We start from the raw sequence: 19,695 nt of genomic DNA, 5'->3' as shown, positions 1-19,695 counted from the left end.
ATATGAAGAACCTGTATTCTGCAGTCATGGTGCCTCTGAGGGCTTTTCACAAATAGTTGATGTGCATTTTCTAGCATTATGCTCAAAGCCTTTACAAACAGCATATTTGGTTGGTCTCCAAAGATATTCAACTCTAATAAGAATTTCCTTTGTACCATTGATTCGTATAGGGATTGAAGTAACTAATTCTTGACCTTTACTTATATCAATGCACACCCTTGCAGAGCTCAACCGTGATCGTGATTCTGTGTACTGGTCCATTGATAACAATTACCCTAGGAAACTAGCAACGAGGGAGATTCCTTTCTTATTCCAGAGAATCAATGGCACATCATGGAGATTGACCCAAATTGGGATCGATTTCAATTCTGATATCTCCTGCTCAATGAATAATTTCCAAGGTCGCACTAAGAACAATCGATTTTTGATAAAAACTGGTGGACTCAGAAGAATCCTAGCTCTGTCTTCTTCAAGAGATAACTCAATTATATATGCCCCTTTCCCATGAATGGTCAATTTCAATTCTCCTTTAGGTTGCCAGATTCAAATTAAAGGATTACGAACTATAGAGTAAGGAACCCTATCCCCCACAAAAACTCCTACCAGCAGGGTCTCACACCTTCGTTGTTCCTCTTTGAAATACTGGAGATCAACCTCCATGAACCTCTCACCAGCAGAAAACGATGGCTCTGTGTATTCATAAGTTTTCAGTGTTGATGAAGCATCCGATTTAAAACACATTTTGCAAGTTTCATTATACAAACACATGTTTGCAAAACAGATTGTCGCAAACACATTTTTGCAGAAAAACATAAGAGAAAAAATGTCGTGCTTCTAGAGTCGCCCCATAGTATTGTTTTAGGTGCTCTCTCCAAACATGTCACCGGACTTTCCATATCTAATATTGCTATATTCTGGTTACCCTCATTTTTTGGTACTATTTTCTTTTGTTTATTTTTCTTAAATTAGTTGTTGTTTTATTGAGAGAGATTTTAATTTGTTTGTTTAACCCTTGAAATAACTTTTGTTTCTTTTTTTCTTAAATTAGTTATTTTTTTCTAAGGACACGGTTAGTTTTTTCTTCAAAGGGTCGGTGGGTATATAGACCAAAATAATGTTCAAAAAAGGTTTATGATCCAATCTTCTCAAAATATGGATATTTAGTCCTTTTACATTATGGACATAAAAACCCTCACTTTCTAAACACATTACCGTCAATGTCCCACGCTCAAATTTGACATGGAGATTTATTAGCAAAAATTGTGGAGATTTATTAGCAAAAAATATGGAGATTTATTAGAAAAAAAAATGGATAGAAACAAATCATAATTTCTCTCTCCTCTAAACAGATTTGGAAAACAAATTTTCTCTTTCCTATTATCCGAATCAATCAGAAACAAAAATCCTAACCAAAACGAAACTTCATCACCACGGATATTTCCAAATCAATTTTCTCTCTCTTCTTTACAGATTTAGAAACCAAATCAATTTTCTCTTTCCTATTATCCGAATCAATCAGAAACAAAAATCCTAACCAAAACTACTGTAAAGTATGTATAATTTCTTCACAAGTTTTTTTTGCATGGTTATTTTTCATCCTAAAGAATATTGTTTCAATGTTATGGTGAGATTTTGGGTTGATTTTTATGGTTTTTTCTGTTGTGACATAGTTGTTCAAAGCTTCGTCATAAATCAATTTTTAGAGATCTGTTTGATAAATTATGTCAATTTCTGTCTGGTATAACTTAAATTACCGTAAAGTATGTATAATTTATTCACAAGTATCCGTGATTTACCACAGGATTTGGTAATTTTTGATAAATAACCAATGATAACAGCAAAAATTTAAAAGTTTTTAATTGATCAAACCTTGTAATTTCTGATAGTGGTCATTTATATGAAGGAATTTATATTGTATACTGATATACAATAAGTATGTTTTACAATGGGATTTAATGATGTACAACAAATTCTGATATACTAATGATAAAGTATAATTTTAAACGTTATATACCTAAACTGTAAATACGATATTATGTATAATTTACAATAAATTATGCAAACTTTATGAAAAATAATGAGACATTTATCACAAATAATGAAATCATGTTTCCTTTCCATGTCTTTCAATATGAACATGGAATCGCATTTCAATGGTGCCCATCCATGCACTATCCATTTGCAATCTTCAACAGGACACACAGCAGTAACACGCTTAGAATCATTCTTTATGAATTTGAAATCATGCCCGGTGTTGATGCTATATTGCCTAAGAGCATATCGAAAAGCTTTTACACCCCCAGGAAATAACTGTCCTAGTTCTGTAAATATCTTATCCCAACCATCTGATTTCAGTTTGATTTTCTTATTTTGATTTGATGATTCTGCCTGAAACTCCATCTGTGATAACAAAGTGAGATAGATTAATTCAAATAAATTATATATACAAGTATATTATTTGCAGTAAATTATATGAACATTTGAATAAATTACATGTACTTTACAAAAAAATACACAGGATTTACATATGTAAATCAAAGATGTTATAATAATGAAACGAGAATTGTTTTGATATTAAATCATACATAATGTTCCATAAATTACGTATAATTTACACAAAATAATATAATGTTAATGTTATTCGTGAAAAATTTGCAGAACCAGAACATATATCATGTTCTCAATTTGATATACATCGCAGGGAAAAGTTTATATAATTTACGTTACATTATGGTAATTTATTCTAAAGTATATATAATGTTAATTCTGTTACGAGTAACCGTGTGACAGAATCACGTTTCATCAATCTGTACGGAAAAAAAATCAGATCTGGAGAAAATTTGAATATTATACTTTGCATAAACTCCAAATCTATTGATAACTGATATGACGATTGATTGAAAACAATAAGTAAACTCGATTTGTAAGATTTAGATATGAAGTATTAATCTCATGAAGATCGTGATCATTAATACAAACTTTAGAGAGAGAAAGACAATAATAACTTTCTTGATCTGAAACAAATCATCAAATAAGAAAATTGTTTACCTGATTAACAATTAAGATAATGATTTTGAATAGCTCTAATGATAATGAAACAAGTTAATGGAAGATTTTCAATCGAAACATAATCAGAAAACATAAAATTTAGTTTGAGTTTTACCTAAACTTAGAAACTCAGTTTTCTGTTTTAATGGAGGATAGTTTCAGAAGATGAAGATGTAGAGAGATAGAGAAAGATAGGACGAGAAGGTTTCGGTTACAAAGTTTTTTGTTTTAATGGAGGATAGTTTCAGAAGATGAAGATGTAGAGAGAGAGAGAGAAAGATAGGAAGAGAAGGTTTCGGTTACAAATTTAAGGAAGATAAAGATTTCTTTCTTCCTTTAGAGTCGGTAATTGGAGAGAGAAACAGGGAGATAAAATAGGAAAACGAATATTGGTTGATTTGAGCTTAAATTAGATCTTATATATATGGAAGGTTAGTTTAGGTATTATAAATTATTTGGTATTCTAGGGATTTGTGTTTTCTCTCTAGATGACACCAAATGGACTAGATATCCATTTGTATTATTTTTTTGGTTTTGAAACCCTTTATAGGATTAGAGAGGACTAAAAGTCCTATTAGGGTCCGTTTTTTGGATTATAAGCCCAAAAATTCTTCTTCAAATTGGTAATTTTATTTCTAAGAAGGACTATATTTTTTTGAGAAGGACTTCTAGACAATATCCTTTATTAAAAAGGATGTTTATCCCAGTCATCGATTTCCCTTCTGTTTTGTTATATAGATTTCGGGAGTAAGATAGGTAATCCATCAAAAGGACATAATTTGGATTTATTTCCAAGATTGAACGTCAATTTTTTTTTCCTTCTCTGCATCTTAAGAACTTAAACCCATGGACACTCAAGGGGACTTGTAATTATATGCTAACAAATTTAAAAGCCCACCAACATAGCAAGATCAAAAGAAACATGTCTATTTCATATACGGGCATATAGACTGAACCTTCAAGAGATTGTAATTCATATAAGAATAGCTTCTGACGTAAGAAAAATGTAATAAACCAACACTGGCAGGTACATCTATACTACAAGGAATACAAATACAAATTTTCCTCGTATTATTTGATTTTTACTCGTCGTGTAATAATATTATACTGAATTTAGACCGAACGTCTCTTCATTAACAGTTGTAGATGCAAAGACATTGGTAGTTTCCCGAGCCTGGAGACACTTCCTAACATAAACCGTTTCCAATTTTTTGGAGGTAGCATTGCTTCCTACACGCTGGGAGATTGCACTTAGGACCCAAATTTTCTTGACATCGTTTTTGAGCATATGTTTGTTGTACCACCATTAAAGACACTACACCATAAACAAGAATAAATAAGTAAAATCCACAACTCGACTACATATATATATATATATATATATATATATATATATATATATATCATACAACCCAAACATATGTGTATATATATACACATTGCTAGTAAAGATTGAAAAAATGAAACAAATAAATAAACATGCAGCTCAAACGTGAGTTTATATATATATATAAGAACGAGACTAGTAGAGAATGCTTTCAACAAAAAAATACTAATAAAGAGTGAAATATGACTTACCTGACAAAAAAATCAGAACCGCGAGGAAATAACTAGTGTAGGAGAGCTTGGCCATCTCTAACTCCTTTAAGTGCAACACAATACAACTAAAGGAAATGTTTTTAAGAAAAAAAAAATGAATACCCTCACTTTGAAGTTAAACTTTTGCTTGGGTATTCAAAGTTTCATACTGAATTGTCTCCATTTATAGGACTTCAAATCGCACAGAATAATCTAATGAGTTGTTATAATTGTTATAATAAATGTGTAATATATGTAATTCATACAAATTTGTCTTTTTATTAATATTTGTTCAGAGTTAAAAAATTTCAGAAGTTTTTATAGTCTTATTATTTTGTTGAATATACATGTACAGAAAAATTAACGACTAGAGATTTTCAATAAGTGGGAACGACAAAAATCAACTCTTATGCTATCTCGGGTGTCAAGATAGTAGTTGCAAAATCGTAAACCTTAGAGAATTTTATTTTTGTGTGATATTTAATCGAGTATTCTAGATTACCTTCCCGTTCATCTATAAATTCTTAACCATTGAGATGCATTTGAATATATTTTTGGTTCAGATTCTTGTTTTTCGAATCTTTCATTTACCAAGAACAATGATTGGAGATATTGTAAACTTACCAACTATTTCGCAACATTTGATGCGCCACCTTTTATGTAAAGAGCAACTGCAAAATCTTCCATTTTGGGGGACATAAAAAGCTAAAATCACTTCTCATTTAGCAATCCAACGAGGAATTGGGAAATTTCAATTATTTAATATATGTTTTTGTCATTACTCATTAGAAAGTTAGAGAAAATATTTCCCCTCACTTCGAAGACCCCTCATTTCAAAGGCTAGACGATTCATTTCTTTATAGGCTTCGGTGCCATGTTTAATTTCCTTTTACATTTGTGTTATCTATGCGAACTGATACAAGCTCATGTGGAATAAGTGATAACTAGTATGCTCTTGAATAACAATAGACACTATTATTTCTTCCCGTATTCTAGACACACTAGAATGGGCTTCTAAATTCAGACAAAAATAGCTATCAACCCACTAATTTCTTACTTTCTTAGGTTTTTGGGTCTTGAATTATCTGGATTTTTTGGTTGCTTTACAGAGTCTATTTTGGACTCAAACACTTAAAACTCCTAATCTGGTTGTGTAATAAATTATGTCCTAAGAGCTATACCTAGAATCCTAAAAATCCCCTAAGAGCTATACCTAGAATCCAAAATAATCCCAGAATGGGCTGTCCTTTGGAGTTTTACTTAAAGAAGTAGGAAGTGGCTAAGAGCACCTGAAAAAATTGTCGTTTGTACCCAGGGGAGGAGATTGACTAAGGTCTACCTCCGCTGACCCCAAACATCTATTGACACCCGAGTATAAAGGTCTCAGATCGACCGGTCTGAAACCCAAACTTTCGGACTCAGACCAGTCCGAAAACTTAGGCCAGGTCTCAGCCTGACCAGTCCGAAAGCTTAAGCCAGATCGCGAACTGACCAGTTCGAGATGATTTTTAATGGTGATTTTAGATCAATGGTTCGGAACCAAGGTTCTTTCTCTCTTTAACTCCTCATCATAAATCAAGGTTAGTATGGAACCAAGGTTCTTCCCATGATGATTTTACTCTCGTTCTCTCTGAAACAAGGTTTTTTCTCTCTCTAATTCATCATTATAGATTGATGATGATGGGTTCGGAAATAAAGTTATTTCCATGACAACGTGATGATGATAATAATATGAAGGAGAATATATTAAGAAGATGGAGAAAAAGGAGGAGGAGGAGGAGGAAGCAGAAGAAAGTAGAGGAGCAAGAAGAGGAGGAAGAAGGGGAGGGGAGGAGGAGGAGGAAGAGGAGGGGGAGGAGGAGGAGGAAGAAGATGAGCGGGGAGGGGGAGGAGGAGGAGAATTAAGAAGAGGAGGAGGAAGAGGAGGATAAAAAGAATAAGGGTCTGGGTGCAAACGGGGTACCTCCGTAGTAGGCACCTAGTCCGTAATGGGAAGAACAGTATAGGTGCGGACTGGGTGCCTCTCAATAGGCACGTACCATGTCCCTAATGGGTGCTAACAGACACCCGGTGCGAATAACAACTCCATTTGGTACCTTTATTCATTGTGTGGACTGGGTATCTCCCAAGTAGGAACCCAGTCGGTAATGGGTGTTAACAGACACCCGGTGCGAATAACAATTCCACCGGATGCAATCACTCGCTTAAGAAGTTTGTTGTTAGATTTTTCTCTAGAAAATCAAGTACATTTTAGGCATCCTGAAAATGACAAGTACAATTAAGGAGTTTTTATCGAACCAAATAAGAAGGAAGCTACACCACGCACAGGGCATCAAGCCTAGAGCTGGGAAAAGGGACGGTCGGGCCGCCCGCGGACAACTAAAGAATCATGTCAGGCGGGTACGGGCACAGTAACATGATGTTCACATACATATTCGGATGGGTCAGGCGGGAAAAATACTCCTCCAGGTACGCCACTGCCAGCCCGAGCCCGCTTGATATAACAGGCAAAACTTTGACCGGGCAGGTATACATCGGGTAGCTTGACGGTGCGCCCTAAAAGAATAGACAATGGCGTTATCTGTTACTCAACTCATCCTTCACATGAGAAGCCCATTTCCCAACTACTAGCTCCAGAGCCAACTCTTAAACATGTGAGGACTGAGGAGTGCTTGAGGTGGAACGTACGAGGAAAGTTATACATAAGCTCATGCTTATTTTCTTCATTAACAAGTCTATTTGGCAAGATCTGCCGCATATGTGGCTTGGCTTGCTCCGCATTATTGGTGGTATCCTTTATAATAGGCGAGAGTCTAGGACTCAAGGAAGCGTTGTGCGGGACGGCACGAACTACTTTACTTGTTTTGCATATATATTTTCAAGTCAATAAACTTAGTCCCACATGATACATGGAAAGATCATAAAAACTAGAAGAGTTTTGAGAATTATCATATACCCATGTGAAAGGGCTAGATTTCAAGTCATTATAATTAGTCCTACATGGAAAGATCACAAAAATTGGAAAGTCTTGGAGTATTATAACCGTCCCCACCTGAAATTGTGTGTGTGGGTCGAAGTAGATTCTGCTTGCGGGTTGCAATCAGACTGCAAAACGTTCGGGCTCTGCCGGTCAGGCGGATTGAGATTGCAACCCGAGCATGTTCATTTTCTCCAGGCGGTACAGGTGGGCTATGCCTGAAATGGGCAACGGCCGCCAATTACCCCTTTGGGTTGTGGGTACCCGCTCCGGATTTCGAGACCGCGGGTTACTTTCCTAGACTTAATCAAACTCATTTGGCAAATTGGGGCCTACATTGTAATCCATGCCAAATAATCCCGCAGGGCCGGTCCTGGCCCAAAGCAAGCAAAGCTTCCGTTTGGGCCACGACCAATAAGGGGTCACCGTTAGAAAAAGTTGTATAGGAATTCCCTAAGTGAATAAGCCCAGCCACAAAGAAACAACACATCTCTAGGCTATAAGCGTACAACGTCAAGCCCCCACATCAATTCTTGCAACAGCGGACTCAAAACGCTGATTCCACAATCTAAACAAATGGGCTCCACGTTAAGGCCACATTAATTATCCCTCCCTCTCATCCCATATAAATGTCTTTCTTTACATGTATCATTAATACCTCTCTCCCCATTTCAATATAGAAAAACTTTCTATTTCCATCTCATCTTTTCCTCTCTTTTATCCATATTTTTTGCGAGGGTTATTTCTCAAATAGCCTCCAACTTTATGACCAGCTTCCTTCCTAGCCTCCTACTTCATCAAAAATATATAGATGACCTCCTTTTTCAGTAACCGTTATAAGTTCTTTAACTAGTCAATACCTCTCTTGTTCTTACATCTCATCACCTCTCTCTGCCACTTCATCTTCTCGCCACCTCATCGTCTTCACCGGCGAAGGTCGTCGGGATTGATTTTTCAACTGGCGAGCTTGAACCATAAAAAGAAAAAAAAATCCTCTCTCCTCTCTCTCTAAACACTCTGGAGAAGGGATTTCCCTTCGCCGGAGGTCTGGTTCGAATGGCCTTTGTCTGTTCGAACCAGACCTCAATGGTCTGTTCGACAGACCTTCAATGGTATGTTCGACAGACCAAGGTCACCTTCAAAGGTCTGTTCGAACCAGACTTCCGGCGAAGAGAAACCCCTTCATCGGAGTGTTTAGAGAGAGGGGAGAGGAAAAAAATGATTTATTTATTTTTATGTTTGAAGGTCGTCGGTCGGAAAATTGCCCGGCCGGCGACCTTCGCCGGTGAAGATGATGAGGTGGCAGAGAGAGGTGATGAGATGGAGAGAGAGAGATGATGACTAGTTAACGGACTGACAAGTCGTTTGATTGTTGAGATGTATTATAACCGTATTGTTTGTTATCAGCTTATATATTCCTTTCAACAAAAAAAGTCCAAATTTACCCTCTTTCGAAGAGAAGAAAGACGTTTCCTGGGAAGAAGTAGATCTTGAAAGTTCAAGTGTAGTCTTCGAGCATCTGGTGGATAGCAAAAGTAAGAGGCGAGTTCAGCAATCAGTCTATGTTGCTATCGCTCGAAACTTTTAAATCCAACACTATACGCCCCATATAGCTGTATATTCTGTTGGAACCAGAACCAAAATCCTAATGGTATAATCATTTTGAATCCAATTTCAAGTAGGTATAAAAAGCAAATGAAAAGACAATGATGAATAACACGTATATTTAACCACAAAAGCTACGAATTTCCGTCATGATAAAACGAGAATGTAACATGAACATCTTTTATTACTAAATCGTGTAGAAAATGAAGAGAGCTTTTCGATCTAGACTGCCATTTTCATTTGTATCTTCTGGTGAGGATCGTAATCCATTAATTTGAAATCACTCGCTGCAAACGAATCTATATCCTTCTTATCTGTGTTGATCTTCAAAGTCTACATTTCAATCACAAAGAAAAACACAGTAAAAATTCAGAGATGGGGAAGATTAAACTGGACAGATAAGCTTGTTCGATTTTAGCTCCAACCTAATAAGTTTGTTTACTTACAGGAAAAGGTCGAGGGAGTTTCTGAATTTGTTCTTGCAGAGGCTTCACATGGTTTCTGTAAACGTGAGCATCACCTATAACATGGATGAAATCACCGGGTACAAGATCTGTGGATGAAGAAGGAAAAAAAGGAGAGACAGATTATCCAAAAAATGAGAAAAATAACTAACAAACTATAAATCTAAATTATCCCTCTATTTTACGTCTTGAACTTCTATTTGATCCTTTAGGTCATTGTTCTATTTGATCCTTTAGGTCATTGTTCTATTTGATCCTTTAGGTCATCGTTCTATTTGATCCTTAAGGTAATCGAGATTTTTAAGACGTGCATCTTTGTGAAATGTTGGTAACGAGCGAGATATCCAAAAGGGGAAATAGAAAGTCAAATATAGGGTTAATTCAGCACTACTGATTAACGAAAGAGCTAAGTTGCAAATATTGGGAATAGTCGGTGACAATAAAATGGTTGTTATGTTCTCCCATTATCGTACCGCAAACATGAGCAATCATGCATGTCAAGAGAGAATAAGATGCAATGTTGAAAGGCACGCCAAGACCCATGTCAGCAGATCGTTGATACATTTGGCACGATAGCTCCCCATTGACTACATAAAACTGCATAAAATGATTGTTATTCAAGTGATGAGAATTGAGAAATGATAACAATAAAATAAAACGACAAGTATATCATACGCAGGTTTTTTTTGTCATGTCACTATCAGATACTCGGTTACTTGTTGTCACTCCACTGGGTATAATGTGTGATTTTGTATGTATATCATAAATGCACAAAACATGTCGGGATCATAAAATATGACTCCAAATTAATGTCTTTTATGTGTTACCTAACAGTGGTTGATCGGAAGTTAAAACTGCAAGTAGATATAAATGATCTAATAACTAAGACAAGAAAGTGTTTATTGTTTTGGCCTTTCTCACTCACTGTATCTAACACCTCATACCAGTGCTGAAGGCGGGTACCTGTTACATTCGAAATATTGCTAACCTGTGCAAACATGTGGCACGGCGGAAGAGCCATCAAATTAAGATCCGATGGATTCCAAGCCGAGATAACAATCCGCCTGTCATCTGGTTTATTCTTTATCTTGTCGATCACATCTAACAACTGATCAAATCCTTGCCCACTGTAGTTAGCATGCATATCAGTGTACCTGCAAGAAACAGTCTGTTCTCAGAATGCGTTCAGACAAAGAGCAAAAACTGAAATATGAAACTTCTACTTACTTGGCACCAAAGTGTCTCCACTGGAAACCATATACAGGTCCTAAATCACCCTCTTCCCTGTCTTTCAAACCAATGCTGAAATGGGATCACAGAAAAGTATTAACTTTGCAGAGAAAGAGCTTCATTTGATAAAAATAATGGTTAATTGGAATTTGGCCCCCAATTTGTGACCAACTAGAAATTTTGGCTCACATACTTGTCCAGAGATCCAAAATGGCCCCCAAGACCTATTATCCGTCAGATATCTATAAAACCTCATTTAACCTTCCCTTTTTTTCTCTCCATTTTAAGCTATTTACTCCCTACTTTTTCTCTTTTTTATGTATGAAACCGACCGCCAGCCGGCCATCTTCCAGTTAGTCACAAATTAAAGGCCGAATTGGAATTAACCCTAAAAATAGAATATGGCATAACTCAAGTAATTGCCTGTCAAGGTAGTCTCTAGATGCATTTCCATCCCATATGTGAATCCCTTTGTCCTGTAGAACCTGTCAAAATAAGCATCTTCAGTCGTCTGATTTGTTCCCATGATAACTATTGGAACCAAATGGTGAGCAATCCAAACTGACAGCACAAAACTAGTGGACAAAATACACCTGCCTCGGGAACAAGTTCCAGATAAAGAAAATCTCAAGCATATATGTTATTCAGAAGTTGAATAATCTTCTACAAAATTTAAGATAGGTTTACCTTTGCATTTGTTGAGCCACTGATGAACCACAAAAGTTCTTCAACAACAGCTCGCCAAAATACTTTCTGTCCAACCAAATGACAACTCAAGTATGAACATAAAGCCAAGAAAACTTAGACATATACAACTCTTTCAGATATTCTCCTCAAACAAATCTACTGGTCGGTGAAATAGCAAAAAAAATGGATTACTATTCCGTTTATGAAAATAAAATGAAGTTCAGTATGTGAAAATAAACTCACATAGAACACATGTACTGTCTATTGTGGGAAGATGTATCCATAAGCCGATGAATGTAAAGAATTAGATTAGAGACAATACCTTAGTTGTAAGAAGTGGAAATGATTTGCGCAGATTAAACCGCATCTTTGGTGGCAAGTGACAAAAAAGCAAAATAAGGTAAATTAGCATTTACAGTTGGTATAACTAAACCAAACAAAGTACCTTCAAATAGTTATCCATGAAATCATAAATAGGGAGGAAATTGACCAAAGCAAACAAGAGCAGAACTACTAATTCTAAGTCTGTTAGTACCTGACAACCAAATTTTGATAGGGTTCCAGTTCCTGTTCTATCATCCTTCGTCATACCATTCGAAATGATGTCCTCCACCAATCTCAGATAAATATATTCTTCATGTCTCTCAAAAATCATCTTGGGCAGAAAAGAGAATTTTTCAATCTCAGGTTTACTAGACTCGGAAGCATTATCAAACGTTGCACCATTTGTAACAACCCTCTCCTCCACAGAACTTCCAACCCTTACATATGTTACAAATGAATGTCGAATATTGTTCTCCAAACGCGGGAAAGATGAATACCATGGCTTGTATAGTGACGTATTGATTGGAGGGATGAAAGTGTCGCATTCAATTTTTGACTCAATTTCTGTCATATGGATGGCATCACATCTAGGCCCATTGAGAGCTTCCCTACAATAACGAGCATTAAATCATTAATTTCTCTTTCAAGACTTAATGCAAAGAACTACTACACAAATTTAACCACTAGAAACCAAATGCTTACCTCAATACCTGTCCGCCTCCTATAACAAACACTTTGTCAATTGATATAGAATAAGGAGGTGATGCTAACAATTCCAAAGCTGAAATCATGCTTTCACATGTTATAACATTGTCTCCAGTTTTAATATCAAAACTTCCAGAGCGTGTCAGTATGACATTAAGTCGACCAGGTAGAGGCTGATACTCAGAAGGGATACTTTCCCATGTCTTTCTACCCATGATCACTGCATTCTTTTTTGAAGGATCTGATTTGGACGCAGTAACCTCCTTGAAAAACTTTAAGTCTGATGGTAGTCTCCATGGCAATTTTCCATCCTTCCCTATACCCATATCTCTAGTTGCTGCCACCACAACTTGGTAGGTTCTCAAGAGATTAAGATGTCTATCACCACTTGAAGGGTGCATGCCATTGTCCTCAGTCATGACTGAAAATCTAAGAAGAGACTTGACCTTCTCACTTGTGTCTAAAGCTCCAAACTGTTGTAAAGATGGTGACTTGAAACCCACTCCAAGCAAGCTGCTCTTATGAACGTGATGTCGAGCTGCTAATACAGGTCGATACCAAATTGCCCTACTGGTAACGAGAAAAAGTTCAAAAAATGGCAATCTCGTACTCACGATCATTCACTCTTAAAAAAAGAAAACACAAGTATATTATACATAAACTACAAAAAGGACTGAATGAAATGAATCATGTGACAAGAAACAGAAATAATTACCAAAACATTGCATGGAACGAAGGATCTTAAGAATCTATGCAAAAGCTTGTTTAGTTTGCGCAGTTTTCTGACTAGAACCCTCCGAGGATCTGCTCAAATTTTTAATGTTTGGAGTATATTATAGAGCAGTCTTATTTGTCTTGGCATAATTCAGGGAAGGAGAAACGAAGTCTAGTAGTTCAAATGAAATATAGTTGTAAGTAGACCAGTCTGCCGACCATTAACCTAATAGAACATGTAACTGGTATGCACATTTGTGAGAGTAGTCTTTCACATTTAGAAAGGGAACTCTAGTGGCAAAGAATATAATAACTTGGACCTTCTACTCATGGCCAATTAGTTTGGAGAAGAATGTGTACAAACTTAAAATGGCCTTCAGAGTCGGGTCTACACGTGATAGGCCAAATGGTCACATCGGCTCCACCATACCCAACAAAAATTCACATGAAGGGCTCGAAGTAGATCCCAAGTGAGAGGGAGTGTAAGAATAGTCACACATAACATATAAAGGGAAATCTCTTGTTTTAAGTTCTTATCAAATAAAGAAGACCAAAATTGAGCAAACAAAACCCTATTTTTGAACATTTTGTTTCTTAGGTGCAAATATCTCAATCAATATTATCAGTAACAACGACAACAATAGAGAAATTCAAAAGTAATGGTTTTGTGTCAGGACTTGAAGATCTTTTTGATGTAGAAACTTCAATCAGGATATAAAACATTAAAATCACGTAGTTAACGACAATCAGATTAAAAATCAGAGAAAAACTTTCAGAAATTTCTTCTACAGTATTATAATTTGAAATTGGTAGACCAAAAGGGCTAACAGAACCACGGAAACTGTAAGAGAGAAAGAGAGAGAGGGAGAGAGTTACCCAACTCAGATTGAGCGATTGGCGGTGAGAAAGGAAAAGACGTTCTTCTGTTTTCTCTTCTATCTTCCAGTGTTATTTTTGGAGGCAAGCCACAAATCGAGCGGGAAAAGAAAAAGGGCAAGAGGAAATGATTCTCAGTTGGTGGCCATTATATGTGGACAAACGCATCTCTTATATGGACAAACATCTTATGTGGACAAACAACTATTGCGGGTAAAAATATTATATTATTGTAAAGCAATCCCACATTGGTGGTGAGATGGGTGTGGTACTCCTCTTAAGAGGTTAAGCACCCTTCCCTAGTGAGGCCTTTTAAAACCGTGAGACCCAAGTGTGCCAAAGCGGACAGTATCACTAGCGGACCAGCCCCAAGTGTGCCAAAGCGGACAGTATCACTAGCGTCCCAGAAGGCTGGTATGCACCATCCTATAACACGTTATCAGCACGATTCGCTATACTGTGATGTGGTCGTGGGAGGGTGTGTTGTAAAGCAATCCCACATTGGTGGTGAGATGGAGTGTGGTGTTCCTCTTAAGAGGTTAAGCACCTTTCCCTAGTGAGGCCTTTTAAAACCGTGAGGCCCAAGTGTGCCAAAGCGGACAGTATCACTAGCAGCCCGGAAGGCTGGTCCGGACCATCCTATAACACGTTATCAGCACGATTCGCTCTACTATGATGTGGTTTTGGGAGGGTGTGTTGTAAAGCAATCCCACATTGGTGGGAGACAGGAGTGTGGTGCTCCTCTTAAGAGGTTAAGCACCCTTCCCTAGTGAGCCTTTTAAAACCGTGAGGCCAAGGTGTGCCAAAGCGGACAGTATCACTAGCAGCTCGGAAGGCTGGTCCGCACCATCCTATAACATATATTGCTTTTACCTGGGGACACACAAAATGAAAGAAATTTGACAAATTCTTCTTACCACAACTCTCTCTCTCTAACTTTTCAGCAAAAAAAAAAACTCTCTCTCTATATCTCACTCACGTTGATATCTCTCTTCAACGCCTGACTCGTCTTTCTCTCTTGTTCAAATGATAAGAAATCAAAGGATTTTTTATTTTGGTATCAATTTGAAGGGATTTCAATTGATATGTGGTTTGAATGAGAGATGTCGGGTGGATTTCAGTAGGTCTAATGAAATTAATTCATCTTTAGTTAAGGTGAGACATAAATGGCCGATTAGATGGGTTGTTGTGGTATAAACATAGATCTTATGGGTTAATTCTCTGTAATTCAAGCTAAACCCTACCCCTTTCTTTCCTCACACTCCACTATTTCTCAAATCTCAAACCATAACTTTCTCTCCCTAAACAAACCCTAACTATTTTCTCTCAGAAAATCCTATCCTTAATTTCTTAAACAAACCCCAAGTTGATATTTAACCAAAAATCAATGTCTTTCAAAATCTAAACTGAGATTTCTTTTTCAACACATTTCTTTTATTCTTCTTCGTCCATTTTTACTTCTTCTCTTGTCGCCATGATTTTGAGAGGTGATCCAGATGATGTGAAGGAAGCAAGAAATATTTTTGTCCCCTCAGTAAAAGTTTGATTATTTTTACACTCAATATTGTTGTCCATATAAGAAGTTTATTTGTCCATGTATTGGCTGCCTTAAAGTAATGTTTGTACCACCTATTTCTACTCAACTTCCATAGAAATAGATATTTCATCATTGGATACGTTTCAATGATTTTAATTTTGGATTTTTTGAGCTTACCCCCTTATTACTAATTGGTAATTGAGTTTATCTTCGTCAATAATGAGTAATTGAGTTTACCCCCTTAAGATTTTTATTTTTGACAAAGACAAGAAAGTTGTTTTCGACGTACGTGAAATGAATGTGACTACCAAGAGCAATTATCCTGCAATATGATTCCTCGTAGTTATCCCACCTTACTTTATTATTTGGTTTGGTCGGTAATATGATTAGCAAAGATTGATTTTGGTTGTAATTTATGATGTTATTATCCCATGCCAAACATGTCCTTAATAGTTTTGCCAAAAATTCTAAATTCAAGGGGGAAGCTCAACTACTAGTTACTGAAGGGGGTAAACTCAATTACTAATTAGTTTTGAGGAGGTAAACTCCATATACACTTTAATTTTCTAGAGAATATATTTCCATAAAGAATTTTACTTTTAATTCTCTACTCGTCTGAGAATTAGATTCAGGGTATGTTTGATACGTATGAAAATAGATTAGGAAAATCGATTTTTTTACGACAATCGACTTTCACTGTTTGATAGGACTAGAAAGGTGAGAAAATCGATTTCTGTTGGAAAAAAGGTTAAAAAATTGAATGAAATATTTTACTACAAAAAAAGTGGGAAAGTCGTTTTACCACCTTCTCAAAACGCACTCTCTCTCCTCCAGCACGACTCTCCATCTCTCCCTTGCAATCCTTGAGTCCCTTACTCCTCTCTTTCTCAATCTCAAAAATCTCAATCTCAAAATCTCTCACCAGAATCTCAAAATCTATAACTCTCTCTCATCAAGAATCAACCAAATCGACTGCCTCAAATCACATATTTACAAAGATCATTCTCACGACGAAGATCCCTCATGTATACGTATTGACTCTCTCTCGAAACTTCCATATCCCTTCATCTCCTAACTGTCGCCAGTCTCTTTCTTTCATGTCTAAACCTTTTATCTTGTAAAACTATGAAGGATTAAAGAAGATTAGACAAACAAAGCCAAATCAACTCATAGATAAGGGAACAAGAAGATAACTCATAGAATTGTACATCTCCATTAAATACTTGTTAAGAAAGGCAAAAGGAAACATAAAAGTGTACAGATCTAAAATCTAGAGAGAGAAGGTAACTCAATTGGTAATTTCAAGTTGATTGGTTCCTTCAAGAACCCTAATTTCAAGTTCAGAGGAGTAACCGATGTTGGGTTAAAGATATGGAGGAGTTATAAAAGCGTCCAGCCTTGCATCTATTGGTTACTATAATCATGATTTTTAATGTTATTCAAATGTAATGACTTTTGGAGTCCAATCTCAAAGAAAAAAAATATACTAAAATGACATTTTACCTTTATGTGGTCCAAATGACACTTTTACCCGTTACTTTGTCAAAACACTTATTTCACCCCCTTTATATTAAAATGACATTTAGACCATTGTAGGTTAGTGAAATATCATTTTTATCCTTGGGATGTCAAAATCACGTACCTTTGTATAATGGCAAACTAAATTTTATCTTTTTGTATTAACATATGATTATCATTTTCATGGAAGTTAGTTGTCACCAAATAACAACATTATATAAATCTACGAAATAACAAATGATAACTAAATGAAGAAACTCTTATTCCTAAGAAACATGTTTCATGGAAGACTTCCAATTGAAATCTTTTTATTTCTATGAAACAATTTCTAAATTACCGCCCAATTTATGAAAACTTATGCTGACTTCTCGGGACAAGCAGTGAACTTTGAGAAGTCCTCGATTTTCTTTGGTGCAGGCATTCCATCTGAAATACAACAAGAATATATGTCAAGATTACATGCACCTAAAATGTCTGACCAAGCTAAGTACTTGGGTTCTCTCATAATGAAACCTGGTAATAGAATTGAAAGCTTCTCATGGTTAACTGAAAAATTCAAAAAATCTCTATATGGTTGGAAACAAGGTTCAATCTCTCAAGCAGGGAGGACAGTCCTCATCAAATCAGTACTAGGCCCTTACTGTACATATGCTTTTAGTTTTCAAAAAGTACCAAAAGCTATCATTAACAAACTTGAAAGAGAAGAAAGAAGCTTCTGGTGGGGACATGAGATGGAAGATCATAAGTTACACTTCATCAAATGGGGTATACTTACTTCCTCCAAAAAATATGGAGGATTAGGTATTAGATCTCTAGAGGAAGTTAATGAGTCATTGTTAGCCAAGATGGCTTGGAGGCTTATCACTAATAATGATCAAATTTGGGTTAAAGTGTTGGAGGCTAAGTATCTTACCAATGATAACTTTTGGGATGTAAGAAGCAAACAGTCAAATTCCCACTTCTGGAAATCAATACTCCATATTAGAGATGTACTAAAAGAGAATAGTATTTGGCAAGTGGGTAATGGAATCAATATACAGATTGAGAGGGACTTATGGATACCTGAGATGACAAACAAAAGACCAAACTTAATCACACCTTTACCAACTAATGTGAAATGGGTTGCAGACTTACTTGTTCAGGATACAAATCAATGGAATCAAACATTACTTAGAGATTATTTTGATCTAGACAGTGTAAGAGCTATAAACAATATCTATATACCTCATACTGGTTCATGTGATAACCTAATTTGGTGTCCAACAGAAAAAGGTACGTTCTCTCCTAAATCTTACTATTCAATTATCAAACAACCTCCACAACTTAATGATAATCTTCATCTTTTTCCTTGGAAATCTTTCTGGAAAAAATCAAATATGAATCCAAAAATCCAAATTTTCATTTGGAAACTGTTACATAATGGAGTGGCAACCATGGAAAATATCAATAAACGTTTACAACATATAGATCCCTGTTGCAAATTATGTAATAATCAGGAGATCGAAAGCATTTATCATTTGTTTGGATCGTGCCCTAAATTTATTAACCTTATAGGTATTACTAATGATTGTGAATTACTACAGTTAGGGTTAGATCCCATCGCAAACATGCAGATGATTTTAAACAAAGGGGAAGAGGCGACAGGAGTATGGTATAAATTTACTTATCTGTTATGGACATGGTGGAAAGCTCGAAATGAATTCCATTTTCGACAACAAGACATCGAGTTGGAGAGAGTTTGGATGCTTGCGAAGCTGGAATTCAACCAAAACCCTAATTTACTCTTATCAGTTAATGTAAATGCAGATTCGCAGGTTCACCTTTGGAAATCACCTCCTCCTGGATGCTTAAAGGTAAATGTTGATGGAGCTTATAAATCGGAAGGAGCGGCAGCAGCTGCAGTTGTACACGATTCGAATGGAGAAGTTATTAAATCGAGAGCAATCTCGTTCTTACCAGTCTCGGCAATACATAGTGAGATGAAGGCCTTCAAATTAGGGTTGGAATTGGTCGACGAGCTGAACTTATATGAAGTGGAAATTGAGGGGGATTCGAGGGTGATGGTTACCCTCTTATCTAACGGCTCCCCGTCCATCCCGTGGAGATTAAAACATGAGGTGGAGCTCCTCCGTGTCAAAATGAGGAAAAGAAGCATTTCAACCAGCTATTGTGCTCGTGATGCCAATAAAGCCCATCATGACTTGGCGCATCAAGAATTGGTCCTCGGATCCATCTAGTTAGATTTTTGGGGTTAATTGTAATGTCTTTACTTTATGTAATTGACGTTTTTTATGATTTATAGAATCATAACTTCAAAAAAAAAAAAAAAACTATAAAATTTGTCTCACAAGGGAAATCCATTTAGTGAACTTTCTAAAACAGTAATGGGATAAAACTTAAAACATGATGACGGTTAGTGGTGGCCAACGGGC

At 36.2% G+C, this 19,695-nt stretch overlaps 1 protein-coding gene across 5 annotated transcripts; it reads right to left on the bottom strand.

The window, feature by feature from the left end:
- Positions 1-9,310: 9,310 nt before the first annotated feature.
- On the bottom strand, positions 9,311-14,424 carry LOC147567147 (bifunctional dihydrofolate reductase-thymidylate synthase-like). 5 transcript variants are annotated; one of them, XM_086653769.1, is made up of 12 exons: positions 14,209-14,351; positions 13,334-13,422; positions 12,616-13,243; positions 12,125-12,521; positions 11,912-11,956; positions 11,590-11,655; positions 11,326-11,387; positions 10,900-10,974; positions 10,661-10,826; positions 10,146-10,269; positions 9,655-9,761; positions 9,311-9,541 (listed from the first exon to the last, which is right to left on the bottom strand). In XM_086653769.1, the coding sequence occupies exons 3-12, from the start codon at positions 13,236-13,238 to the stop codon at positions 9,431-9,433; spliced, it is 1,776 nt and encodes a 591-aa protein (XP_086509895.1). In that variant the 5' UTR covers positions 13,239-13,243; positions 13,334-13,422; positions 14,209-14,351; the 3' UTR covers positions 9,311-9,430. The 5 variants fall into 5 exon arrangements, with proteins under 5 accessions (XP_086509895.1, XP_086509896.1, XP_086509897.1 ...); XM_086653770.1 differs by having other exon boundaries at positions 12,616-13,188; XM_086653771.1 differs by having other exon boundaries at positions 12,616-13,188; positions 13,334-13,925; positions 13,972-14,215.
- Between the last annotated feature and the right edge of the window lie 5,271 nt (positions 14,425-19,695).

Source organism: Eschscholzia californica, unplaced genomic scaffold (genome assembly GCF_041429995.1).
Source record: "Eschscholzia californica isolate CP2 unplaced genomic scaffold, dmEscCali1.0.p SCAF_1, whole genome shotgun sequence".
Lineage (NCBI taxonomy): Eukaryota > Viridiplantae > Streptophyta > Magnoliopsida > Ranunculales > Papaveraceae > Eschscholzia > Eschscholzia californica.
Note: the sequence above shows the minus strand (reverse complement) of the source record. Positions and strands in the feature narration are given on the sequence as shown.